Genomic DNA, 26,913 nt, shown 5'->3' with positions numbered 1-26,913 from the left:
ATTCACTCTGCATACCTGGAACTTTACACCCAGTCACCAACAACTCTCCATTTACCCCACTCCTAATCCCTAGCAATCACCAATTTATTTTCTACTTATATGAGTTTGACTATTTGATACATGATATAGGTGGAATCATGCAGTACTTGTCCTTCTGTGACTGACATTTCATTCAGCATAACATCTTCCATGTCTATCCATGTTGTCACAAATGGTACAATTTCCTTAAATTTTAAATTGGAATAATATTTAATTTTAGGTCTATCCCATATTTCCTTTATCCATTTGTCTGTCGATGCACATGGGTTGTTTCCATGTCTTAGCTACTGTGAATAATGCTGCAGTAAACATGGAAGTGCAAATATCTCTTTGAGATCCTGATTTCAGTTCTTTTGGATATATACCCAGGAGTGGGCTTGCCGGATAACGTAGCTCTATTTTTACTTTAAAAAAATTTTTTTAATTAAAAAAAATTTTTTTGTCTGCACTGCGTGGCACACAGGATCTTAGTTCCCCCACCAGGGATTGAACCCACGCCCGCTGCAGTGGAAGTGCAGAGTCTTAACCATTGGGCTGCCAGGGAAGTCCCCTATTTTTACTTTTTTGAGGAAACTCCATACTGTTTTCCAAAGAGGCTGCACCATTTTACTTTTTTTTTTTTGCGATACGCGGGCCTCTCACTATTGCGGCCTCTCCTGTTGCGGAGCACAGGCTCCGGACGCGCAGGCTCAGCGGCCATGGCTCACGGGCCCAGCCGCTCCGCGGCATGTGGGATCCTCCTGGACCGGGGCACGAACCCATGTCCCCTGCATCGGCTGGCGGACTCTCAACCACTGCGCCACCAGGGAAGCCCCACCATTTTACCTTTTTGTATTCTGATTAGCAGTACAAGGAGAGATTGATAATGTAGGAAAGAAAGGGGATATGAAAACTACAAAATTCTTAAGCAGGTGGGAGGAGTCCAGATCACAGGTGGAAAGACTGACCATTAGCAGGAGAAAAGCCACTTCCTTCTCTTTAATAGGATATAGAGGATGAATGCTGCTCTAGGGAAGGACTGTACATTTACTGGTGGGATGTGGAAGAAATTCTCCATCTCATGACTCCTTTTTCTAAAGTATAAAGGAAAATCATTGACAGAGAGAGAGGGAAAGTAGATACAAAATAGTCATCATGGAGAGTGAAAAAGTAAGTTTTCTAGAACACTGAGGTAGGATGACCAATTTGAGGTTTATGGCCATGAATTTAAAGAAAGTCTATCAACCTGAAAGCCAGTTCTCTGGGGCCAGAAAAGAGGGAAATACTGAAAACTGGTCTAGAAAGAGCAAATACAGTAATCGTAGCTTCTTATTTACACTAAATGATGATTGAAAGTGTACAGGTATATTGATAATCCATGACAATGGATTAAATTGTCAGTAAATTGTTAGTAAATAGGCAGCTAACAGAGGTTGGAAATGAGAAGGGGCAAAGGAGTGACAGGGGAGGCGTGTCAGTATCTTCATCTTAGAGGGAGGAGCTCATATATACTTCTGAAACTTGAACATCCAAGAAGCAGTTCTTATATTATTTAAAGTTCTTATATTATTTAAATCACACAGTTTACCATGAGAGAAAATACTAGAAGGAAGTAGTTTAATATAGATCTTCAGCTATCATAAAACAAGTGAATGAATATACAATGTCAAAAGTTGATAAAAAACAATTAGTGTAGGGAAATTTTAATTTGTAAATATGGAGGCAATCACCAGAAGAAATGAAAACAGAAAGTTAAAAGTGATTGCCTATGAAGATCTCCTGCTTCTCAGTGTAGGCGCTTTTGTACAGCTGCATTTTTTTCATAACAAATGAATGCATTATGTACTATGATAAAATCAAAACAAAAATTATCTAGGTGTGAATGAAGACCTTTGAGTCAGGAACAACCTTTGATAAAACTAGGTAATTTTTTTGAAGGTGACGTTTATTTTCAACCCTTTTCATGCTCTCTTCTCTCTCAATATTTGTTGTTTCCCAGTATCAAAGCCATTCACTTCTTTCCCGCCCTTGACTTCCTTCCTTCCTTCACTAAGAAAAATCACATCTCCAGTTTTTTTTACTCAACTTTGATCTTCACAAAATTAGCCTATTCTTGGTCCCATTCTAAAAATGACTCGTCAGTAATAACTGAATCACTGAAATTCCTTTCCTCCTCCTGTTCCCATCCCTGCCAAAATATCATTTAATGTGTGACCTCATTTAGGGAGATGAGATGGGAGACTTTTATGTGCATGCTTTTGTCTTGTTGTTTTTTAATCTCAGAAACAGTTGAGTTGAGCTTTTTTTAATTTATTATTGTTTTATTTATTTATTTTTGGCTGAGTTCGGTCTTTGTTGCTACGTGCAGGCTTTCTCCAGTTGCAGAGAGCATGGGCTACTCTTTCTTGCGGTGTGCGGGCTTCTAACTGCAGTGGCTTCTCTTGTTGTGGAGCACGGCCTTCAGTAGTTGTGGCTCGCGGGGCCCTAGAGCGCAGGCTCAATAGTTGTGGCGCGCGGGCTTAGTTGCTCTGCGGCATGTGGGATCTTCCCCGACCAGGGTTTGAACCCATGTCCCCTGCATTGGCAGGCGGACTCTCAACCACTGCACCACCAGGGAAGTCCTGACGTGACTCTTCATGTCATAGTGTATTATCATTATGGTTCATACACAGTACCTTGTGTGATGAATTTATCCCCTTTTATTTTCATCCCCAACTCCCATTCTTACATCCTTGAAAATTTTTATTTTAATTAATTAGCTAAAAGGAATCAATCTATATTGACAACTGTCAAAGCACTGGGATAGGTGGAGGAAGATTATTTGGGAGTGTATGAGAAGGAGGGCCTTCCCAATGGACTTCAAATTATAGCATCTTTATAGGGTTCACTTCATTCTTTTATATAATGACTCAGTAGTCACTATTAACCAGGGCTGGAGTCAGGATGACTCTTAAATAGTTGCTGAGATGTTTTCTTATTACAAGGTCTCCTTAATGTGATTTAAACAGGGTCTAGGACAACACCCCAAGCATGTGGGTGCTTAATAAATATTATCCTGCAATGATAATGATGATGTAAAACTTCTGTAGGCTTAAAGATCGATGACTTATTCACCATACACCCTTAATTTACATTCTTACAACACAGATGAGACTCATCAAATTATTTTGACTGTTTTATATGCTTGGTCAACATGTTGCATATGGGCTAAACAAATATGTAGCCTACAATTATTACTTCCACTATCATTAACTGATGTCCACCAATTACATTACATAACGTATACAACAAAAAGCATCTACTTCACAGAAGGGCAGCACACTGTTTTATATTTCCTGTATCTCATTTATTCAATAAAATTTTTTTCGATGATAAAGAATATTATTGGAACTAACACTCATCTAGAGCTCATTACTTAGTGAAAACAATGATTTTCTAGATGGGGGGAAACTATGTATCTTTCTGTAGATTAGGACACATTTTGCAACATATTTTGCAATTTTCTTCCCAGAAGTATGAAATTTCTAACAGAAAGATGATGAAATATATTGAATTGAAAACCCTTAAAGGCAGGGACTAGCTTCTATTTTTTTCACTATATTTCTTTCTACACTTCTAAATAGTATGGACTTTTATCTTCATATTGTTTTATAGAACTCACATATTTGTATTTCTCTTGTAGTGCTATTTGTTCTACAAGAGGCCTGATTTTTTTTTTAACTTTTCAAAAATACTCATTCTTGGGGAATTCCCTGGTGGTCCAGTGGTTAGGACTCCACGCTTTCATTGCCAAGGGCCCGGGTTTGCTCCCTGGTGGGGGAACTAAGATCCCACAAGTGCGTGGTGCAGCCAAAATAATAATAATAATAATAATTCTTGGAAAATCTCCCCTACTAGATTTCAAACAATCTGGGAGAAGATCCTGTTTGACTTCATCCATGTATATTTTTCAGTAACAAGTTCAGTGTCTCGCTCATAAATATTGCTTAAATAAAGGAATGAATGCAACTTTTTCTTTCTGTGTTTTTTGTGGGGTTTTTTGCCAGGTCACGGGGCTTGTGGGATCTGAGTTCCATGACCAGGGATAGAACTCGGCCCCAGCAGTGAAAGCACAGAGTCCTAACCACTGGACCACCAGGAAGTCCCCTCTGTAGTTTTTCACACTTGATTTAAAATAACTTCAAAAATGTTTAAACAGAGAAGTAGTTGCCCTCCAAAATTTTATTTCCACCTTCACCATTTGTGATCACCAGTAGGGATGAGCAGAACAATCCCCCAGCAAGACAGTGAAACATAAAAAGAAAAATAAAAGAAAGGAAAAGAAAAGAGCATGGTCCATATTATACTCACTTAAGACAAAAATAGGGAAGCCGATACTTTTGAGTGAAAATATTGTTATGTATTTTGTGCTGCAGATATTCAACTTTATATTATAAAAAATACTACTTATGTAATAGGAGGCAAAGTGTGAATCCTGGCTCTGCTGCTTGCTATGAGACGTCGTTCAAGCTACCGCCCTTGTCAAGTCCGAAAGGTAATAACATCTACCCCACGAGGGGTTGTTCAGTTGATGAATCGAATGAGGGTGACTCAGCACGCGACTGACACACAGCCAAGCGCTCAGCGTGGCTCCTTCAGTATTAACAGCAAGTGAAGTTAGCATGTCTGTGACTTGGTCAAAGCAACACAGACGCACTCGGACAGGATGCAGAATTTGCGTCCTATTCACGGGTTGGTACCAGCCAGACACTGTAATAGCTCGACCCTGAGTATTATTTTCGAGTCTCAAGGTTGCCAGCTAAAAGTCGGAACTTGCCATCTGCCTCTACAAGGATGAAGTCGGTAGCCACTGCAGCCGCTGACCTCCAACACCCCTTGAAAAGACTTGAGGGCTGAGATCAGGAGTAAGGCGCACTTTGCTCTGGGAAAACTGGCAGAACAGGTTTTCAGATAGGCATTTCCAGAAGATTTTATGAGCCCAAATTCTGGCATTTCCTTGTATCTAGAAGGGCACTAGAATGATTACCGGTGACATCTGCTCCTGTGACCAGCAGCAAGCCTCTGCCAACATGTGTGCTTGATGACACTACCTCCCTTCACGTAAATCACATATATACTGACCTCCGGAGCAGTTCCTCGGAGCTGAGGGGCTATCTCCCATGCTATAGCCCTCATCTTGCCCCAAATAACAATTAACCCACAACTCTCCGTTGTGCAATTCTTTTCAGAGGACAGGGCGTATAATTGGCTCAGCTCCAAGTCGGTACTTCAGCGCCCAGGGTATCTTATTCTGGGCCCCACGTGGAGCTCGGAGAAGACCCTGCGCCTCTAAGGACCAGGCTGGGAGACACATCAGGCCAGTGACTCCAAGCCCTCTAACGCACACACCGTTTTCAACGCGTGCTTTGTGCGGCGGAAGAGAACGCAGCACATTCCGAGCCAAGGTCAAGGCACGACCTCTCAAAACAGGATCCCATCCCCAACGAACTAAACATAAAGCCGGCGCACCGCGAAGATTACACCCTCGCACACCTGCCGCCACCGCGAATGCACCCGGCTCCCGGCATGCCCCGCGGCTGGCGGCGCGGCGCGCCTGCAGCACGACAGGGGCGGGGCCTCGGCCGTAAAGCAGTGCCGGAAATTACGTAGCTCTGGCGGCCCGGCGTCCTTGCGGTTTGGCGGGCGCGCCGTTATGGCCGGCCCGGTGCGGGGCGGAGGGCCCCAGGCCTTGGACCTGCTGCGGGCCCTTCCTCGTGTGAGCCTGGCTAACCTGAGGCCGAACCCGGGCTCCAGGAAACCGGTAAGGCTGCGGGCGGCGCGGGGGCCCTCGGGGTCGCGGGTGCAGAGGCGCTGGGGGAACCAGGGGCCCCTGAGCCCCTCTGCTTAGGTGACGCGGGAAAACCTGCCCACGTGGTCCCAGTTCTCTGTAAGGTTCAGGTTTAGAGGCTTAATTACGTTAATTAGGGCGGGGGAGCGAGGTCGCAGGAAGTACAAATGATTGTCTCATTTAAAATTGGGTTTAACATGGAGTGCTTTTCCATCATACCTTATTTTCATGGGAAAGATTTATTACATTTGATGTCTCTTTTGCAAATCATTGAATATAGCTAGAAAAGCTGTCATGGACATACTGTCACTTTAAAAATCAATTTGTTGCTTTCCTGAAGTGACAGGATGTAAAGTAAGAAAAATATTTTCCTTATAAGTTGGTATTTAAATAAAACGCTATATATGGGTAACAATGGCATATTGACAATTAATTCCAAAATAAATGCGCTTGCGTATCATGCAAACTTTGCTTGTTGTGGATGTTTTTAATTCTACAATTTTTTTCAGTTCCAACCTGTCACAGTCTCCTTTTTTTCATCTCATTCTTGGAACTTTCCCTTTGAAACACAACTTGGAGTTTGGTTGCAAGAATTAGCTACATCTTCGGAGGCAGAGTTGCTCATGTGGAGTGTTTGGACTTTAGAGCAGCTAGGATGGTGCCTGGCACGTAGTGGGCTTGGCTAGTCGTGCTTGGTTGGATGAATGAAGGGCGTAACCAAAAGATACAGTGCAAAGGTGAAATGCAATTTTTAAAAGTGCATCTGTAGATCATAAAACATTTTTCTTTCCTTACAGGGAAGACGACCAAGAGGTCAGAGAAGAGGTAGGAAATGTGGCAGAGGCCACAAGGGAGAACGACAGAGAGGAACCCGGCCCCGGCTGGGCTTTGAGGGAGGCCAGACTCCATTTTACCTTCGAATCCCAAAATACGGGTTTAATGAAGGACATAGGTAAGTTTGCTTTTCTTCTTAGTGTAAAATACCTAATTCTCACTGAGAGTTACCTAAAACTAGGTTGGTAGAAATTTAAATCCACTTTGAGGCAAACTTTCATTGCTGTTTCTCTGAACCATTTTTGGTAATGAAGTTTAGCCTGAATTGGGGAAAAAGCCAGACATTGCACTGACTTGCAAAATGGAGATAATGGTGTCTGCTCGCGAGGTTTAGGGCGATTACATATATAAAATCTGACTCATTTTCGTCACCCAATAAATGGTAATCACCATTACTTTGAGTTCCATTAATGTATAATTTACATAGTGGGTTAAATATTTATTTATTTGTCTAAATGAGTGAAGTAGATGCCTAGGCAAATAATTGTTGGTGAAACAAAGTAAGTACTTACTGGTTTTGTTTCATTGCCCCCAAATCAAGGGATATTACATGTTTATGCCATACTCAGGGGTTTTATTTTGTTAAACCATATAAACTGATGGAGGAAAACCCAGGACAAAGCTCTGAGTTGATCTGGAGATCTTGCTGGAAGGTAAGTCTGGCTGAGTTTTCCAACTACTGTTACTTTCTTGTGTAGCTTCAGACGCCAGTATCAGCCTTTGAGTCTCAACAGGCTGCAGTATCTTATCGATTTGGGTCGAGTTGATCCTACACAACCTATTGATTTAACCCAACTTGTCAATGGGAGAGGCGTGACCATCCAGCCATCTAAAAGGGATTATGGTGTTCAGCTGGTAGAGGAGGTAAGTCTGAATTAGATTGTTTTTGGAGTTACATAGATGGCTATTTCTGATTTGCATATAATCGACACCCTGCCTGCTTTATTTTTATCCCTTTTGAGTTGTCATAAACATTATGTAGTGGCGATCGTGTTATACTCGTGGTTTTAGAAAGCTGCATGCTGTTGGTGGCGGGAGGCAGGGGCGGCTCTGTTCCCTGGTCCTGGGATGTTCTTCTCCTGTGTACCCATTCGTACTTCTCCCTCACTCTGTTTGGTTCTCTGTTCAAATGTCATCCTAGTAGGAAGATGTTTTTGACATTCTTTATAAAGGAACATTCATACCCTCATACCCGACCGTCTGCCTTATTCTGCCCAAAGGATTTTTCTTTGAGTGTATGAACACTTGACACTTATTACCAAGTAATGTATTTATTTTTCATTGTTTTTCCTCATTGTGATGTCAGTTCTTTGAGAGCAGGTACTTTGATACATTGCTGTATTTACAACATTGGAAATATTGGCTTGTGATAGTCACTCAGTATTTATGGAAGACAGAAATGAATCAAATTCAGTTCTAATTGTAGGGAAGCGGTTTTCTATTTGTAGAAGTTGGCCAGGAGTTTCATAAGCAAATGAACTTGTAGATTGTTAATCAACTACCTGTTTCTTGTATGTCAGTAATACGATATTGCTGTGTAAGTAACTTAGTGTCCACTAGAGGGGAGCATTGTTTATGGGAAAACCTTTTAGATTCCTTTGAAAAAGTACACTTGTGGATAAAAGTTTTCCAAATAAAATGATTTGAAGAGACAATACCAAATACACCATTAAACCTCAGTATTCTACTTGAGGCGAATAAGGGAACACAACTGTAGATTAACATATGGAAAAACCCATGACCTCACCAGACATTAATGCACATCCCAACAGCTTTCAGGCATGTGTCTATTAAACTAGCAAAAATCATTCTGAAATCTACACCAGGACATTGGTTGAATAAGTACAGTTATACATTATTTACAGCTCTGTAAACTGCTTGCCCTTTTCTGGATTTCAGATTTGTAGTAATAAGACTCTTTTGCTCTTTCAGCACAACATTACCAATTTGGGAACAGAAGTCCTAAGGAAAAACAAAAGAAACCTAATTGATATAATGAAATGCTAAATATTCTTCTTATAACACTGAAAATGCTGGAACTAACCCCAATGCCCAAGGATGGGGAAATGGTTAAGCAATCTGTGGAACAGTAATTAGAAATCTCAAATAATATGGCAAGACTTTGTTTCATTGAGTCAAGAGTGCCATTGACTGTAAAAATGCCTACCAGTATCATAGATGGGAAAAATGTGAGAAAATGTGTCTTAGAATTGATGGAATATTTTGAAATTGGGAGCCAGCTTGTTTCGGCCGTACCAGAATAGCAAAAAAAATTTTGATTACTGCAAAAAGAATGGTAGGGCCACCATCTTTTTATTTTGTCAGAATCTGTTCTGCAATTAGAGTAAAATATAGCACATCCTAATGAAAGTGCCCAGACGGGACTTTAAAAAGTTGAGTACTATTTTTATTTTTGTTGTTGTCTCTGCCCCTTTCCCTAGAGTGGCCCCTCCCAAGCTCAGATACTTTGTTCTTTTGCTGGCTCGAGCCCTCTTGCCCCCCTCTTTAACCAGCTCTTGGCCTCTTGCTTACTTAGGGTCAGGAAGGTAAGTTTTTATCTGTGTCACATGGCATAATGTGGTTAGGAACGAAGGCGCTGGGACTAGACTCCCCCTGGCTTTGTGATCTTGGGCAAGTTGCTTAACCTCTCTGCGTTTCCGTCTATGTGTTGCCGTCTATGACATTGGTGTGGCAGTGATTCTGTTGGTCTAGAGTTGTCTTGAGGATTAAACAATCTGCTGTTACTGAAGTAATGGGAATGTGTATTTATGGTGGTGCCCGCCAAATGCATAAAATGGAATTCTAGTCATCCCTGCTCATAGGGAATGAAAATTGGTAAAACAAGTTGGCCTAAAAAACGTGGAAGAATTTGGTGTTTGATAGGACCTCAAAGCAGAGGTATTTAAAGTAGGAATAGCTGTCACGTTGCAGGCCCTTTAGAGGAGAAAACACAGTGTAGACGGGAAGCTCATGTAATTAATTCACTTGTAGCCAAGCCGTCTCCTCACAGACCTTGTTTTGACGGGTGACAGGGTGCTGACACCTTTAAGGCAAAAGTTAATATTGAAGTACAGCTGGCTTCAGAGCTGGCCATCGCTGCGATCGAGAAGAACGGGGGTGTCGTCACGACGGCCTTCTACGACCCTCGGAGCCTGGGTAAGCTTGTTGCCTCGGGGTCGCGTGCTGACTGCCACACGAGGGTTTGACTTGCTCTGCAGCTCCCTTGGCTTCCTGTTTGAGGGGTTTCTACTACTGGTGTGGCTGGTGGCGCTCCGCCTTCTCATACACCTCAGCCAGTGTGTCATAAAAAGGTTTTGTTTTTTGAAACATGGGGCTTCAATATGCTATTTCCCACGTTTAGAAATTCACTCGCTGTTGGTGATGCAGGAGTAACTTTGACTTTCAAGATGCAGACTTTTGAAAGTCAAGTGTTTCCATTTGCTTACTTAAGACAAACCTGTTTAATAAAAAAAAAAGTTTTGGGAATTAAGTTTTCCTCTTGGAAATATTTAAAAATTAATAATTAAAAGAATACCATTATTAAGAGAAAGTCATTGTGTATATAGGCAGTATTTGCATCTCTCTCTTTCTATTTAAACATTTTTTTTAGAAATACTGTGCAAACCTATTCCATTCTTTCTCCGTGGACAACCCATTCCCAAGCGAATGCTCCCCCCTGAGGCACTGGTAACCTATTACACTGATGCAAGGAATCGTGGTTACTTGGCGGATCCTGCTGAATTTCCTGAAGCGAGACTGGAGCTCGCCAAGAAGTATGGTTATATCTTACCTGATATCACGAAAGACGAACTCTTCCAAATGCTCAGCACTCGAAAAGATCCAAGGCAGATTTTCTTTGGTCTTGCTCCTGGGTGGGTAGTGAATATGGCAGATAAGAAAATCCTCAAACCTACGGATGAGAATCTCCTCAAGTACTACAGCTCCTGAGTTCCTTCCAAGAGAGCAGATGGTAAAAGAGCACCAGAAAGGGACCGAAACACGTGTGTTTCCCGTTGCATTTGCTTAATTTGTAATTCTGCAGATGTTGGTGTTTTCTGTGTAATCATCTCTCTCTTTCTTATCTAAATTAAAATAAAAATACAGTAAGCAAGGACTGCATAGAGGATCTGGTGGATCTGTGTGCTTCTGTCTCCGTTCTGAGCTCCCTGGTTCTCTGCCCAAGGAAGAGTGTAACTCTTAGTCAATTTCCGGTTGAGTCTTCCATCATCTTTCCATCCAGGTCTTGTCTTACTGTTGCAAATCAGAGTGGACGTGCAAGTGGGATGGGATTGCTTTGTTGGCTGCTTGGTCAAGGTCAGAGGGCTGCTAATGAACTGGTGAGCCTCTTACTCGGTAGCCGCGAGGAAGCGCTGCTGCCCAGTGTCAAGGCAGCAAGCCTTCAGCTTGGGATGATTAAGATGTGGGGTGTGAGTTGAAGGTTTAAGACTGGTGAGTAGCTTCTAAGCAGTTCAATATTTGCTAGCAAAATTGAGACCAGAACTCCAAGGGAATTCATTTTCTCAACTCAGAGTAGACAGAAATGATCAAGCCAGTATCATTTTTTTCCTTGAAGAAGGTAAATGTTCTAATTCTAATTGATATGATTTTACTTATAGACTTTGGAAACCTTTGTTTTTCAGTCATTTTAAATGTTTTTGAGAAAATGGTCAATGATTATATAAGCCATAAAAACAACTGGTCATGTGAAAGTTAAACTCAGTTAATTTAAAAGGTTCAGCAGTCAGTAAGTCTGTTGTATCTAAGCACGTGAAAGCTTAATTTATCCTGATGCAATTAAATCTTGAATAATTCATGATAATTCTTCAACAGTAGAAATAAAATGATTCCTGCTTGTTTATTTTATGAAAATAAAAAAATTTAAAAACCTAAACAGTGCATTATTTTGTTACCTTATCTACCTCAAATATAGCTGAGCTAAGATTCCGTTTATAAAGTAATTTAAGTACGAAGAGTGTATTTCAGTTTTTATCCAGGATTATTTAGTTTGGCTTGTTATTAAACCATTTCTTAGTACCCAGAACTTATAAGAATCACTACTAGCCCCATCTTCTCGGATAGTCACCTATGAATTTCAGAGGATGGGCAACAATTTAAAAACATGTTTTTATTTTTCAGAGACACAAGTGACAGGTGTTTTTGAGGGAGAGTGATGATAAAGCACCAGAAATCATCTACTTTTTTCTGTGCCTCTTTTTCTAAACATTTTGGCCATAAAGCCATCTTACATTTCCTATGCTAGGTATCTAAAAAGTTTTATTTGAATATTGTATATAGAAGAAGAGAGATGGTAGCAAAGAAGAATTCCAAGATGCAGAGAAAACGTGTTTTTATTGACGATTACAGTGACTAAGAGTCAGGAATAGAATACATTTTCATTTTTTAAAATCACGGGGAAAAGTCCCAAAAAACTTTCTATCATTATAAAAGTAGTCCATGCTTGTTTTGAAGTTATGTAATACTGAAGTCTAAAAAGTAGAAGTCCATGTTCTCTTACTGTTCCCCATCCCTGACCTACTACCACTGTTTAGTTTGTTTGGAGTCTCTTTTCTTTTTTTGAATCAAAAAGGCATAGCCTGCAGGGGGCTTCCCTGGTGGTGCAGTGGTGAAGAATCCACCTACCAATGCAGGGGACACGGGTTCGAGCCCTGGTCCGGGAAGATCCCACATGCCACGGAGCAACTAAGCTCATGCGCCACAACTACCGAGCCTGCGCTCTAGAGCCCGCAAGCCACAACTACTGAGCCCACGTGCCACAACTACTGAAGCATGTGTGCCTAGAGCCTGTGCTCCACAAGAGAAGCCACCGCAGTGAGAAGCCCGCACACCACAACGAAGAGTAGCCCCCGCTCGCCGCAACTAGAGAAAGCCCACACGCAGCAACGAAGACCCAACTCAGCCAAAAATAAGTAAAATAAATTAAAAAAAAAAAAGGCATAGATTGCAAATAAAGGCAGTGACCTTACTTCTTATTGTTACATCTAATACTGTTTCAAAGGCACTTTCCGTTAGGGAAGACTACGCCCTATTCTTAAGCCATTGCTATAGGATCCATTAGGCAAGTCCCTTCACCTTTCCCAACTGTAAAGTGCAGTGACCCATAATCTTTGTATATTACAAGCTCAAATACCATGACGATTGAGGTGTTGCCTTGGTGCTGAGGAAAGCTGCTTTGACCTCAACCTATTTGCACAGAAATGAACTTCCTTACATTTAAACACATCCTGTCCTGTGTCCGGCCTGAAGCAGGAGACAAGCCTGAGAGACCACTCATTTTCTGTGCAGAGTTCCAGCCTCGCTCTGGGTGGGTTACTGCCCCCCGGACGTGCTGCTAGAGGTTCTGTTTTGTGGTTCACTTTGCAGTTTTGTTGGAGGGGCCGGAGTCGCCTCGACAGACAGTTCTTCACGGGAAATGAGGGGGCAGTTAGTTGCGTGAAGGTGGATGACGGGGTCTCCTCGCCTTCCAGTCCCAGGATGTACTCGTGAGGCCCTTACGAGGGTCCCCGCACCACGTAAATGACTCAACTACCCTGAGCAGCAGTGAGGGTGGAAAAGGAGATGGGAGATGGCAGACGTCAGACTCGCTGAAGTTGGTCGTCTTGGGGGCCTGCAGGTGAAAGGAAGTCCGGATAGAATGATAAAGGGAAGAGTGAAAACAGGAAACAGCTGCCTGGTGACGTGTCACCCTCAGGGCGCAGGGGCTTAGTCACAAACAGCTGTATCCTGGGCTTAATCGAATAATCGTGCAGATCATTCTTGGCCAAAACAGGCACGTTCCACAAAATCCGTCCATTCTGCTTTATGAAGCCAGTCCTAAAATCACTGCGTAGCAGGGAGACTCAAGCTGAATTATGTAACAGTGCCGGGTGCTGCTGGTCATTTCCAAGGATGAAGAGTTCACATCACCTGGAGATCTAAGTAGAAAAGCCAGACGCCCTCCGTCTGGATTCCAGTCCTTTCCTGGTGTGTGGCTTCAGCCTGTTTTCAGTGTACGTGGCCTGTGTGGGTCCAAGACCAGAGAAGCTTGAGTTGATATGCATTGGGAAAGATCTTTTCATGCCTGGAAGTAGTAACTGGATTTCCTCGGTTTACTTTCCTTTTTGAATGTTACTTTATTCTTTGGAATGTGGAGCGGCTCTGCAAGGGCGGAGAAAACGCCAGACGGCAGCAGAGGGACCCAGCTCCACGTGTGTCAGAGAACAAAGCATGCTCCCTGACTTTAGTTAGTGCAGATTCTGGTGGCCACGTCTGGGAGGCTTTGCTGCAGACAGTGTGCCAGGCGTGGCATGGTCTTGCACGTGTAAACTTCAGTGCTGCTTCAGGCCCCAATGGCAGCCAGATGACCTGGGGTGCATCCTTTAACTGCAACACCCTCTCCTGTGGTTGAGGGCTCACTGGGTTACCAGGGAGAGGCTCCAGGCACGGAGGCCAATTTGCAGAATTGCCAGGAGAGTTGCCCTGGGCTCAGAGGCCGGTACTAGTTGTGTGACCGTTACTTAACCTCTCCGAGCCTCGGTTTCACCATCTGAAAAAGGGGATAATGACAGATCCTAATGCATCCAGTGATGATGGGGATTGAAAGACGTCAGTATTTGTGAAGCACTTACACTGCGCCTGACACAGAAGTGCCTCTGAGTGTTGGTGAATTAAGCATCTTATGTGGTCCACCTCGTATGTGGTAGCTGTTCCATAAATGTTACTTCCTTTCCGCCGTAAGATTCATACAGTCTGTGGTCAGCATCTTGTCGATGAAAAGAAGGGCATGCTAAACTTCATTATTTTAATCAGGATCTGCTGAGAAAGGACATTTTGAGATGATCATATGGTTTTTATCCTTCAGTTTGTTAATATGGTGTATCACATTGATTGATTTGCATATATTGAAGAATCCTTGCATCCCTGAGATAAATCCCACTTGATCAAGGGAAGAGTGAAAACAGGAAACAGCTGCCTGGTGACGTGTCACCCTCAGGGCGCAGGGTGATCATGATCATGGTGTACGATCCTTTTAATGTGCTGTTGGATTCTGTTTGCTAGTATTTTGTTGAGGATTTCTGCATCTATAATTATCAGTGATATTGGTCTGTAATTTTTTTTTTTTTTTGCGGTACGCAGGCCTCTCACTGTTGTGGCCTCTCCCGTTGCAGAGCACAGGCTCCGGACGCGCAGGCTCAGCAGCCATGGCTCACGGGCCTAGCTGCTCCGCGGCATGTGGGATCTTCCCGGACCGGGGCACAAACCCGTGTCCCCTGCATCGGCAGGCAGATTGTCAACCACTGCGCCGTGTGCACTTGAGAAGAAGGTGTAATCTGCTGTTTTCAGATGGACTGTCCTATAAATATCCGTTAAATCTGTCTGGTCTGTTGTGTCATTTAAAGCTTGCGTTTCCTTGTTAATTTTCTGTCTGGATGATCTGTCCATTGGTGTAAGTGAGGTGTTAAAGTCCCCCACTATTATTGTGTTACTTTCAGTTTCCTTTTTTATAGCTGTTAGCATTTGCCTTATGTATTGAGGTGCTCCTATGTTGGGTGCATATTTATTTATTTATTTAAAATTTTTATTTATTTATTTATTTTTGGCTGTGTTGGGCCTTCTTTGCTGCACACGGACTTTCTCTAGTTGTGGAGAGCGGGGGTTACTCTTCCTTGCAGTGCATGGGCTTCTCATTGTGGTGGCTTTTCTTGTTGTGGAGCACTGGCTCTAGGTGCACGGGCTTCAGTAGTTGCAGCACACGGGCTCAATAGTTGTGGTGCATGGGCTTAGTTGCTCTGCGGCATGTGGGATCTTCCCAGACCAGGGCTTGAACCCATGTCCCCTGCGTTGGCAGACGGATTCTTAACCACTGCGCCACCAAGGAAGCCCAGGTCCTCTGCTTTGACAAATGGAGTGAGGGACCTGCAGAAGACTCTTTCCAACTCTATAAAGAATTGGAAAGAGAATTCTCCTTTTTTCTACAAGTGAGGAAGCACAGGCTTTCAACTAGACACACACACACACACACACACACACACGCATACGCATGCGCGCCCCTTAGCCATCAGAAATGAGGCAAGACTGCCACCTACTGACCACATGTGAGCACTTCGTGGGAATTTCCAGGTGTGATCTTGGTCCCACTTAATTAGGATTGTTAATTATTCATGATTTATACATTCAGCAAACCCGAAGTGCTCACACAGCAGGCCCAACAACAGGCACTGGGACTACTAAAGTCAGAAAGGCAGAGTGATCACCTTACACGCACCAGTAGAAGGGAATGGAGAAGCAAGTGAAGGAGAAATTGAATCCCAGAGCAGTAGGTGCTGCAGGTAACCTGCTCCCAATACTCTAGTTCACCTTTAATTTTGAAGGAAGTGGAAGCTGCCTCTGGGCACGGCAAACCCAGGTTCTTCCTTGGTGGCCGTCGGTGACAGGAGGAGGAGGAAATCAAAGCCAAAGTAGTAACAATGGTTTACACTGATTTTCACTTAGCTCCCCCAGAAACCTGTGAAGTGGCTTGCCAAGTTTCCAAAAACGACATTTATAGCACATTAATAGCACCGCCTAGCGTGTTAAGGACACAGAAGAGATAAGCTCTCACTTTCTGAGACTTTGTATTAACAGACACATTTGAAAACCAGCTGCAGACTATTTAAGAAAGAGACGCCCCAGGAGGTGTGCGCTCAGGAACTAGCGTTACCTGTGGTGGCAAAGTGGTTTAAAGGAAGAGATTTTGAATGAGATGGTTCTGCATGTGTGTCCTGAGTGGGCTGCTGACCCAGGAGGTCTGTTAAAGCTCAAAGCTTCAGCAGCTTCTCTTGTGAGATGGCAAGGTCCCTCAGATGGCTGTGGTGCTGGGTGTGAGAGGGAAGGTGTACGTCATCGGCAAGTCTGGGCACAATGGGGGTCCGAGAAGTGGGAGCACTTGTTATTTTGTGAAGACATTGTATGGACGGCTTCGGGGAAGAGGGTCCCCATAACACAAATTTCTCTCCTCGTGCAGCAGAGTCTCGGAGCACACACTTAGCCGGGGCTCCCTGCACCTGCCACCTGTCATTGCATGCCCACCTGCTTTAGTCTCTCACCTGGAGAACTCACCTACCTAGACCAGCGGGCTGGGCACCTGCTGTAATTTAGCCAATGCCAGCTGCCAGGGAGATGAAATAGAACATGGAAACGCTGCTCTTAGAACTGTTCACAGTAAGGCAGTGGGCAAGGGAATACGTGAGCATGTTCTTAGATGTTGTACTTACAAAATAAGGGTTGAACATTAAAGGGAATTCACTTAGGGCAATTGGTTTTTCTGCAATTAGTAATCAACATCACCAACACAACTAATATAGTGCCCCTTGTAGAAAAGGGGGAAAACAAGTCTGACTTATGAACTTTTAACATCTAAAAGGGTCTTTACATCTAATTACAACCTTCTATTTAGACAACTAGACTTATCATCAAATTCATGGAAATTCCATGAACGAGCAGCATGTGTATCCCCAGGGAGCTTGTTAGCAATACAGAGTTTCAGTCCTCACCTCTCACCTGAGTAATAATCTGCATTTTAACAAGATCACGGATAATTTCTGTACACGGTCAAGTTTGAGAAGCACTGGTACCGTTTATGGAGCTTGCGTATTGCAGTACCGCACCTAGGGCACTAGGTGGAGCCATTTCCCCAGGTTTCTTATACTTCAGGGTGCATTTAGAACCACAGCTGTAAATCGTTTTTTGCAATAAAGTTCTTTTCCTCCACTGGAATAACATTTTGCTCTTTAAACAAAGAGAAAACAAAGAGCATAACAAAAAACGTATAAAGTTGTATTTGATGAATGATTGTGGAGAAGGAATATCTTTAAATTTCTCTATTAAGGTCTAAAATATTTTAGAAAGACTAGAACAATCATTGTTCTAAAAGTCCAGGCAAATATTTGAAAGTGATATGACATTATTTGTATTATCGCTTGGGATGGAGCTACAATAAAAATAGGTATATTAAATGGAAGAACTTTGGCTTTGAACTACAGGTGCTCGCCTGTGTATGTATAGTTTATTTCATGAAGTCCATCCATTAAAGAAATGACATAAATAAGCCATGATGAACCTTTAACCCGTGAAACCTCATCATCAAAGACTTCTAGTCAAGGTCACTGGTAAAAATGAACTTCCTGCTTCTTTTCTTTAGAATAAACAAAGAAATCTATAAATTCAGACTCCAGCCTTACCAGCTACGGGGAACCCTGCGGCTGGGCTGAGTGATACAAAGAGAGCTGGGAGCAGCCGCTTGCCCTGCACCCCTGGGCCACACAGCTGCTGCCACGGGCCACCCAGCACTGGCAGCTCAGCCCTTTGGCGAGGGTGAGACCTGTGGTAGCTCCTCGGAGCTCTGGCTTCTCCACCTCCAGGTTTCAGGAGCGGGATCCTTGGAGAGAGCTTCCCAGTTTCCGTGGGGCCCGACTGCAGTGGAGAATTCAGGGGACCTTTTCTACCAGCGCCTGGTCCCCCTTCCGTCCCAGCAGATACTCCCCCTCTAAGCTGCTGTTGTAAGATACAGATGAGGACGGCTCTAACAACCTGACAGAGAAACGAGAAATTCAGAGAAGTAGTTCGTAAGCGCGTGAAATCTGCACCACCTCACCAATGATGAGATAAAAACCAAAGAATCCGGGGCCGGTGAGCCTGTGTGGAGCTGGGCTCTCTTTTCCTCCTTAATGGGACTGCATTTGGGCACAGGCTTTGAGAGTGCAGCTGGATGGTATTTGTCAAAATACAAAATACGCATATTTTTAGGCTCAAAGCCACATTGTAAGCCAGAAATGGTGTTGGAACACTAGAAGCCTGACGTCCTGGCCTGCAAATGCAGAGGGAAGGCAAGTGCCCCTACTCCGCTTCCTTTTCCTGGGCGCCTGCCACCCAGGTCTGCCTGTGCTGCTTATTCTCATCTTACAGGTAAAACCGAAGAGCTTTGGTCCCTGTAGCCAATGACTTGCCAAGTCAGGATTTCACAGTATTCTTCAGATATTTCCCTTAGAAACACCGAATTGCACCAAAGCAAATGCAAGGGGGAGGGACCGATAGTGGTGAAGGGTTAAAGGTCTTATATTTTTCACGAAGGATTGTGAAATAAAGGCCATTCCAGTTGGGCAGAGCAACCCATCAGCTGCCTCCCGCCGGCCCCCCGGTCATTCATGCAGTGGGGGCTGGCCTTTGTTCCACTCGCTCCTCCGACGGCCCCTCCCCGGGGAGAGCCCTTCCCATCCCCCACCCCACTCTCACACGTGGGAAAGGTGTGTGAGCTGTCACGGTCCGAGATAGAATTCAGTGTTCCAAGCCCTGACATCACACAAAAGAGAACCAGCAAGGCCGTTCTGGGCTCCCAAGAACACTGGGTAATCACCGAGTTAAGCTTAAATAATTAGAGATGGAAAAAGTAGGAAAAAACAGTTATTTAGGCACCTGCACTGAACCCCAAGGAACGTCCCTTCCTTGCTGGGGCTTCTTTGAGCCGTTCTGAGTGCTGGCTGCTGGTCATGCACGTTGAGCTTCATCCCGAGGACACGGGCTACCTGCAGGGCTGAAGAAACCAGGTTCACTTCTTCGTCCCTCTCCTGGTAGCTCCCACCCCGATCTCAGGTTTCTTTGAAAGCACGCAAATGGTAGAACAGTCAGCTCATTGTACCTTGTCTTCCGGCCACACTGCTCAACCTGCAAAACTCAGAGGAAAAGGCTCATCTTTGTAAAACATTCATAATTTGCTACAAGCATTTCTTTTTTTTAAATTGAAATATAGTTGATTTACAATGTTGTGTTAGTTTCAGGTGTACAGCAAAGTGAATCAGTTATATGTGTGTGTGTGTGTATATATATATATATACACACAATTCTTTTTCAGATTCTTTTTCCTTAGAGGTTATTACAAAATATTGAGTATAGTTCCCTATGGCTACAAGTGTTTATTCAAAGCAGAAAAGAACTGATGTTTATTGAGTGCTGACAATGTACTACAATTAGGTTCCCTATAGAAATGAACTCCAGGTCGTGACCACCTGCTGGGCCCCAGGCAGGAACGTCTGTCCTTCCTGGGACCTGAGGCACAGCCCGCCCAGCGTCTGGAATCCGGCGTGGTCACCAGGCCTGTCTTGCTGCACACGCTTGCTTGTCTTCCTGGTGGCGTGGAGGGTACACAAACCCTCGCTGTCTCAGGCAACAAACGTGTTGAGGGTCACTTGGAAAGGACCTTGTCTGTGCCCTGAAAGCGCAGCCCCCCCGGGGGAGGTCAAGAAAGCAGCACTCGGAGGAGGGGTGTCTGAGGCTTGACGCCAGTCCAGGAGAAGACGGTGCAGAAGTGCTTTGCAGAGGGGCTTCCCTGGTGGCGCAGTGCTTAGGAATCCACCTGCCAGTGCAGGGGACACGGGTTCCATCCCCGGTCCGGGAAGATCCCACGTGCCACGGAGGAACTAATCCCATGTGCCACAACTACTGTGCCTGCAGTCTAGAGCCCGTGAGCCACAACTACTGAGCCCACGTACCACAACTACTGAAGCCCACATGCCTAGAGCCTGTGCTCCACAACAAGCGAAGCCACTGCAGTGAGAGGCCAGCGCACCGCAACGGAGAGTAGCCCCCGCTCAATGCAACTAGAGAAAGCCCGCGCACAGCAACGAAGACCCATGCAGCCAAAAAATAATTAATTAATTAATTAATTAAAAACCAAAAAACCAACAACAAAAAAAGAAACGCTTTGCAGAAGTGCTGCCGGTGGCTGGTGCCTGGGGTGACAATGACCAGACCAACAAGCCATTCGGAAGGAGATCTGGGCTCCAAATTGAGAAAGGTCCGGAAGTATCCTAATTTATTTTTCCTTTTTATGTCTGTATAAGACTGCCATGGTAAAAACCTCCATCTGACAAGATCTAAGAAGGATTTTTTACCAAATGTAAAATAAAAAATTGGAGTGATGAGAAAGCGCTGCATCATAGTTTAACTGGCAGCGTTTTTCTCCTTCTTAGTGGCTCATAAAATAGCACATCTTACAGTTGACAACATTTTAGGCTTGTTGAAATACGGTGTTTTAGGTTGATTTTACATACGAGGAACTGAGGCGCAGAGAGGTTAAGCGACATGCTCAAGGCTGCACAGCCGGTTGCTGCTAAGATGTGGACAAAACAGGCCGCCTCCGGGCAGCCCCCCGCGCCGCGGGGTGTGGGTCTTGGCTGTGGTTTTGGTTTGCCTCCTGCTGCCCGGCTTGCCTTTGTTCCTGCCGTTTTCTGAACCCGGGTCTCCAGGCGGTCTGACCGGTTCAGTGCATACGTCTCTGCCGGCATCCGCCCGGGTCGGCTTCTCTTGCTGATGGAAACGCCTTGAAATGGCGGCTGCTGTGGATTCACCAGGACTGACCGGACCCTGAGGGCACAGGGAGTGAGAACTGGGCTAAACGGGCTCCTTTGCATTTGTCTTTTCTTCTTCCAGTTCTGCCTCTTGGTGATGCCCTCTGGCCTCCTGTATTTCCCGCTGAAATGCGACCCTTGCGTTTTCTGTACCTTCTCTTCACGAGTAGCTGGATGCCATTGGGTGTTCGCAAAAGTTCCTGCCATCACGGTACCCAGACCGGACTGTGTACCTTGAGAGCACTCTGAGTGTTCCTTTGTAGTGATGCAGACACTTGTAAGTTTATTGTTTGTAATTATGTGTTTGCTGTCTGGCTTCCCCATTAGGCTAAGGTCACGGGCATAGGGGTCTGGGCTGTCTTAGGCCTGGTACCAGGTAAGCACTCAGAAACCATATTACTGAGCTGAAATTTCAGAGCCTGAGGGCCTCTGAGGCCCTCTGATCATATAGTTTTGGTGTACAGATGCAGGAGCAGGTGGAGGTCCGGGGAGAGGATGCGCCCCGTTCTCCGTCACCGCGGGGGAGGGGCTGGCAGCGCCGGGACCCAGACGTCTTCGCTCCCAGTTCGTAGTGCCGTCCGCCAGGCCTGGGCCTCTGTCTGGGACCCACTGTATACGTCCTTCCTGAATATTCTATAGAGAAGAAGTCAGCGCCAATTTATCACAGCTACACAAATGTGTCTATAAACGGTATTTTGCAGTGGTTCAGCAGTGGCTTGGGGATTGACGAGGAGGAAGCTGAACAGTGGGTGAGTGGAGCGGGAGCCCAGGCATCCCGCGTGGAGTGATACTGAGTAACAAGAAAACGCAGCCCGAGCTGCGGAAGCTGCCGCCACACGTGGCCGCAGTAGCTCCTCAGGAGCGGGGAGCCAGGCGTACCTCTTTGCCCCGTTCCCCAAGCCTCAGAATATGCGCTTTGCTCCTTCAGCAGGGACAGTGCTGTCTGGGCCGGCGGTGGGGAGTGACGGGGTGTTGCTGGATGCAGGGACCCGGCTCTAAGACATCTCTGATTCAGCCCCTGTTTGGATAAGGCTGGAACCTGAAATCCCCTCCCGGGGCCTTCCCTGGCGGTCCACTGGTTAAGACTTCGCACTCCCGGTGCAGTGGGCGCGGGTTCGATCCCCGGTCGGTCAGGGAACTAAGATCCCGCATGCCTCGCAGCGCGGTCTAAAATATAAATAACTAAATGAAATCCTCTCCTGTATGGTACCTGCAACATCCTTTCCCTAGACCAGGTCCCTGGAACCACCTTCCTCGGGCGGGTGTGCCCCCCTGCAAACAATGGCAGCTTGACCAGAGCACGCTGGACTAGGGGGGCGGGGAGCCCGGGTCACCCACACTGTGGTCTGGAAAGGAGTCGTGCGTCCAGTCCTCAGATGGGGTCAGCGGAAGTGACGTCAAAGGCACACTGCATTGTGCCTCAGACAAGGTGTGAGAGGGGCCGCCCTTTGCTAATGTGGCCTGCCTGTAATTCCAGTCACACCGAAGGAGGAGAAGAAAGGGGCTCGGAGCTCTTGTCTGACACCTGGGACCCTTTAGGAGGACTGTGAGAATGCGGCCATGCCAAGACAAAGGGATGCAGTAAAGATTCGTGTCAGTGCTTGCCGTTGGTCACACTGGCTTCCTACTTGACCTGAGGGGCCTGGGTTCGGGGGATGCTCTGAACAGGAGCTCCAGGACGCCCACCTGCAGCCTGCCCCAGATGCTGTCACCTTCTTACGGAAAGACGGGAAGGACTCGGGGTGTGTGTGTGTGTGTGTGTGTGTGTGTGTGAGAGAGAGAGAGAGAGAGAGAGAGAGAGAGAGCGAGCCACAGAGACCAGGAAAACACAAGCCTAATCAAACCATCAAGTCCTAGTTTACAAGGACAGGAGCTTATTAGCTACCAAGGGGATTAATTGTATGAATGGGAAACAGTAACCACTGGAAGCAAGTGGTAGTGGGGAGTCCAAGCTACAAGCTAGGGGGAGGGACAGGCAGATGTGTTCTCAGGAGTCCTTGCTAAGCACGGGGCTCATTACAAAGACCTTCAGAAGGGCTGAAGTTAACCTTCAGCGTTGACGGGTCCCTCTTCTCTCATGCTAGACAGCTAGTCAATCCGTCACGGTTTCCTTATTTACAAATGGCACTCCGCGCAGCCTCTAAGCATGAGATTTTGCGGATGAGGATCCATGACACTTTCACACACAAAGGCTAATCGAGGTGTAGAGAGCAGTCTTTGGAAGAGAGAAGAGGAAACACCACCCTCTGGCCTGCGGTGCCGCCTCCGTTGGTGGTAGGCGTCTGGACCACAGAGGAAGCTGCAGTGAGTATGCTGGCTGCCCCTGCCCTGGACCACTGTCTCCCAATCCGTAGAGGATGGCCTGTGTCTTCCATGGATGCCAGCTCTGATGGTTTATCACCTCGTGGTCCTGGCTTCATTCTTAGTGACTCTTCTGCATGCTGGCTGTTGAGATAGGGCTGGAGACATAAAGCCTCGTGCACAGAGGCCTCGGCCTCCCCCGACACCATGCTCCCAGGTCTCCCGTGGAGCACAGCAAGCGGCCCTGCTCCTCTCCCTTAAGATGCTAAAGGGCCTTAGGGTCATTTGACGGCCTCCATCCCTCGCTTACGAACCGCAAACTATTTGCTTTATAAAAGCCCTTTGTTCGGACTTCCCTGGTGGCACAATGGTTAAGAATCCACCTGCCAATGCTGGGGACACGGGTTCGAGCCCTGGTCCGGGAAGATCCCACATGCCGCGGAGCAACTAAGCCCGTGCGCCACAACTACTGAGCCTGCGCTCTAGAGCCCACGAGCCACAACTACTGAGCCCGTGAGCCACAACTACTGAAGCCTGCATGCCTAGAGCCTGTGCTCAGCAGCAAGAGAAGCCACCGCAATGAGAAGCCCGTGCACTGCAGTGAAGAGTAGCCCCCGCTCGCCGCAACTAGAGAAAGCCTGCGTGCAGCAGCGAAGACCCAACGCAGCCAAAAATAAATAAATTTTAAAAACCCTATGTTCTCTTAAAATCCTTTTTGGGTAAGCTTTTTTGTCACTGGTTTTTATGATGCTGCTGATGTACTCGGAACCCAGAGGCCAGTTCACTTTCCAAAAAGATAATCTCTTAGAAATGGTTCTATTTCTTTCTCCGGCTGTTTGGTGTCAAGATGACAAGTGGCTCGTAGGTGTGGGGTCTGTGTAGGAAGTCTCCGGCATGGCCACACTGAGAATGTTTATTGTAGAAAACAGGGAGCTTTTGCCCTGTGAGGTCACCTCCTCCGAGCCACCAGTGACTTTCTGATATTCTATCACAGGAAATTCCTGGTGGGCCACGAAAGCACTCTTCCGAGTGCAGCTGCAGAGAGAGAGAACATAATTGCTGCATTGGACAGTAAGGTCTGGGGACCCGGGTTCAGGGGTGGCCAGCACCTGGGCCCTGTGAAATACAAACTGGGAGGCTCTTTGTACAATCTCAACATAATCCAAGGAACAAAGGTCAGCTGACCTCTCATTGTAACACATTTCATGCAGAGAAAAAGGTACAAGAGGATGTCTTTTGTGTCCCAGTGCTGCAGTGGGGAATTATATTTAGATTGGGTTTCTTTGAGGCTGTAGTAACTGCCCACCTCCACCTCCATCTTTTAGCCAACACTTGCTGTTAATTATCCACATCTCAGCTTAATAGTTTGGGCAAGACAGTGGCGTGTTTGAAGCATCAGATTTTGAATGGAAAACTGTCTTACACCAGTGATTCTGGACCCAGAACATTACCACGTGCCAGTACTTTCCAGTCTTTCTCCAAAGCCTCAGTTCCCTGCGTGACACAGGCCAAATCCCTTGATTTTCTGGGTCTCGGTTCCCTCATCTGTAAATAAGGGAGAGTCGTGCATCTTGAAGGCCTCTTCCTGTTAAGATCCTGGGATTCTAGACTATTATATATGAAATAGATAACCAACAAGGACCTACTGTATAACACAAGGAACTATACTCCGTATTTTGTAATAACCTATAAGGGAAAAGAATCTGGAAAAAAAATGTATGTAGAACTGAATCACTGTGGCGTACACCTGAAACTAACACAGCATTGTAAATCAACTATACTTCAATAAAAATAAATAAATTCATTAGAAAAAGAAAAAGATCCTGGGATTCCAGGCCTTTCCATATCTCTTCCTAGCAGAGGAGCAGACATGTTGGTCATGCTGGCGGGTGAGGAGGCTGAACCCCATTCTTCTGGGTCCCGCCAGGACTTGAGAATGTTCCAGTGCATGTGCTTTTCCCTGGAACACCGTGGCTCTGACGGTGGTGTACCTATTAGAAGGAAGAACACCGGCCTGAAAGGACACTCAGGTTGAATTAGAGCTTGACTTCTCTGAAATAATTACAACCCCTTATTTGAGGTTTTTTCTGGGCTCCTTGAAGACCACTTCAATAGTGATTTTTTTCTGGAGTCCCGTGGAACAAACATACGTAGGTTCTGCATTAAATCTTGAATATCTTCTACAATATGGTTTGAGTGCCTCCAGTGGTCCAAGTAGCTTGAGCTGGTCCACCTTGAAGGCCAAAACTTCATGTGATGTTTTTGAGATGCTGTCATAGGACTGGCCAGGAGAACTTAAAATGTGCCCATGATTCTCTCTGCAAGTCGGATGGAAGGCTGAGTTAGGGCATGAACTGGAGGGGCCAAGGCCATGACAGAGTCGGGAAGCAGTGAGTCCAGGGTCTCTGTGGTCTCTGCTGGCAGCCTGGGCTTTTGAGCCACCACTGGCAGCTGCTCCTCACCTCCCAGCAGCCACAACAATTCATGGAAATTAATAAATGCATTTATTGGGAGAGGTCATGGGTAAAACAGGAAAATCAGTCCCCCCGCTTCCCAGACAAATACTCCAGGATCGAGTTTCAATAGAAACCAGTAGCCTCCTTCACAGCACTGAGTATTAATAGCAAGCAGAAGCGGTTCAAGTTCTTAGGTAGTTCAGCAAGGTTAAGTACGCTTCTTGTGTTAGTTTAGTCAACAAATGCGTTTGGAGGAGGTTTGTCTCACAAAATACCGGGTACTAGAAATTCTGGAATATGAGGGGACTGCGTTAATGAACCTGGCTGTCCTCCCCTCAGGCTGTGGTCAGAGAGAAACAGAATTATTTTTGCTCAAAATTGACATAGAATTCAATAGGGTGAAACTAGGGTGAGAAGGGTCTTTTCAATGAATGGTGCCGGAAAAATGGATATCCACATGCCGAAGAGTGAAATCCAACCCGTTCCTTATGTCACACACAAAACTAACTCAAAATAGATCATAGGCCTAAATGTCAGAGCTAAAGCTATTACATTTTTAGAAGAAAACATGAGAGTAAATTTCTGTGACCTTGGATTAGTCAATGGCTCTTTAGATATGACACCAAAAGCATAAGCAACCAAAGAAAAAATAGGTAAATTTGACTATATCAACATTTAAACTTTTGTGCTGCAAATGATATACCAAGAAAGTGAGAAGATAACCCACAAAATGGGAGAAAGCATGTAGAAATCACATATCTGATGGGAAAGTGGTATCCAGAATATATAAAGAACTCTTCCAAGTCAACAAAGAGGTGTTACAGAATTTTTTAAATGGACAGAATTTTTTAAATGGGCAAAGGATTTGAATAGCTATTTCTCCAGAGAAGATATACAAATGGCCAATAAGCACGTGAAAAGATGTTGGACATCATTAGCGTCCCATTAGGGAAAAGTGAATCAAAACCACAAAGAAAGGGACTTCCCTGGTGATCTAGTGGTTAAGACTCGGTGCTTCCACTGCAGGGGGTGTGGGTTCGATCCCTGGTCATGGAACTAAGACTCCACGTGCCGTGCCGCGAGGCCAAAAAAAAAAAAA

At 45.3% G+C, this 26,913-nt stretch overlaps 1 protein-coding gene across 1 annotated transcript; it reads left to right on the top strand.

Moving 5' to 3' along the window:
* The first annotated feature begins 5,657 nt into the window (after positions 1-5,657).
* On the top strand, positions 5,658-10,798 carry MRPL15 (mitochondrial ribosomal protein L15). The gene is made up of 5 exons (XM_067712331.1): positions 5,658-5,818; positions 6,643-6,797; positions 7,378-7,543; positions 9,712-9,835; positions 10,290-10,798. Exons 1-5 carry the CDS (start codon positions 5,711-5,713, stop codon positions 10,625-10,627), a joined length of 891 nt encoding a protein of 296 aa, XP_067568432.1. The 5' UTR covers positions 5,658-5,710; the 3' UTR covers positions 10,628-10,798.
* The last annotated feature ends 16,115 nt before the right edge of the window (positions 10,799-26,913 follow it).

This window comes from Pseudorca crassidens, chromosome 17, assembly GCF_039906515.1.
Source record: "Pseudorca crassidens isolate mPseCra1 chromosome 17, mPseCra1.hap1, whole genome shotgun sequence".
NCBI classification, from domain to species: Eukaryota; Metazoa; Chordata; class Mammalia; order Artiodactyla; family Delphinidae; genus Pseudorca; species Pseudorca crassidens.
Note: the sequence above shows the minus strand (reverse complement) of the source record. Positions and strands in the feature narration are given on the sequence as shown.

What these genes read in the sequence shown, in the direction of transcription:
- MRPL15 (XM_067712331.1), top strand. Translation starts at nt 5,711, where the DNA reads ATGGCCGGCCCGGTGCGGGGCGGAGGGCCCCAGGCCTTGGACCTGCTG. An exon ending in ACCCGGGCTCCAGGAAACCG is followed by an intron (nt 5,819 to 6,642) that starts GTAAGGCTGCGG and finishes CTTTCCTTACAG; the next exon opens with GGAAGACGACCAAGAGGTCA. An exon ending in GGGTTTAATGAAGGACATAG is followed by an intron (nt 6,798 to 7,377) that starts GTAAGTTTGCTT and finishes TTTCTTGTGTAG; the next exon opens with CTTCAGACGCCAGTATCAGC.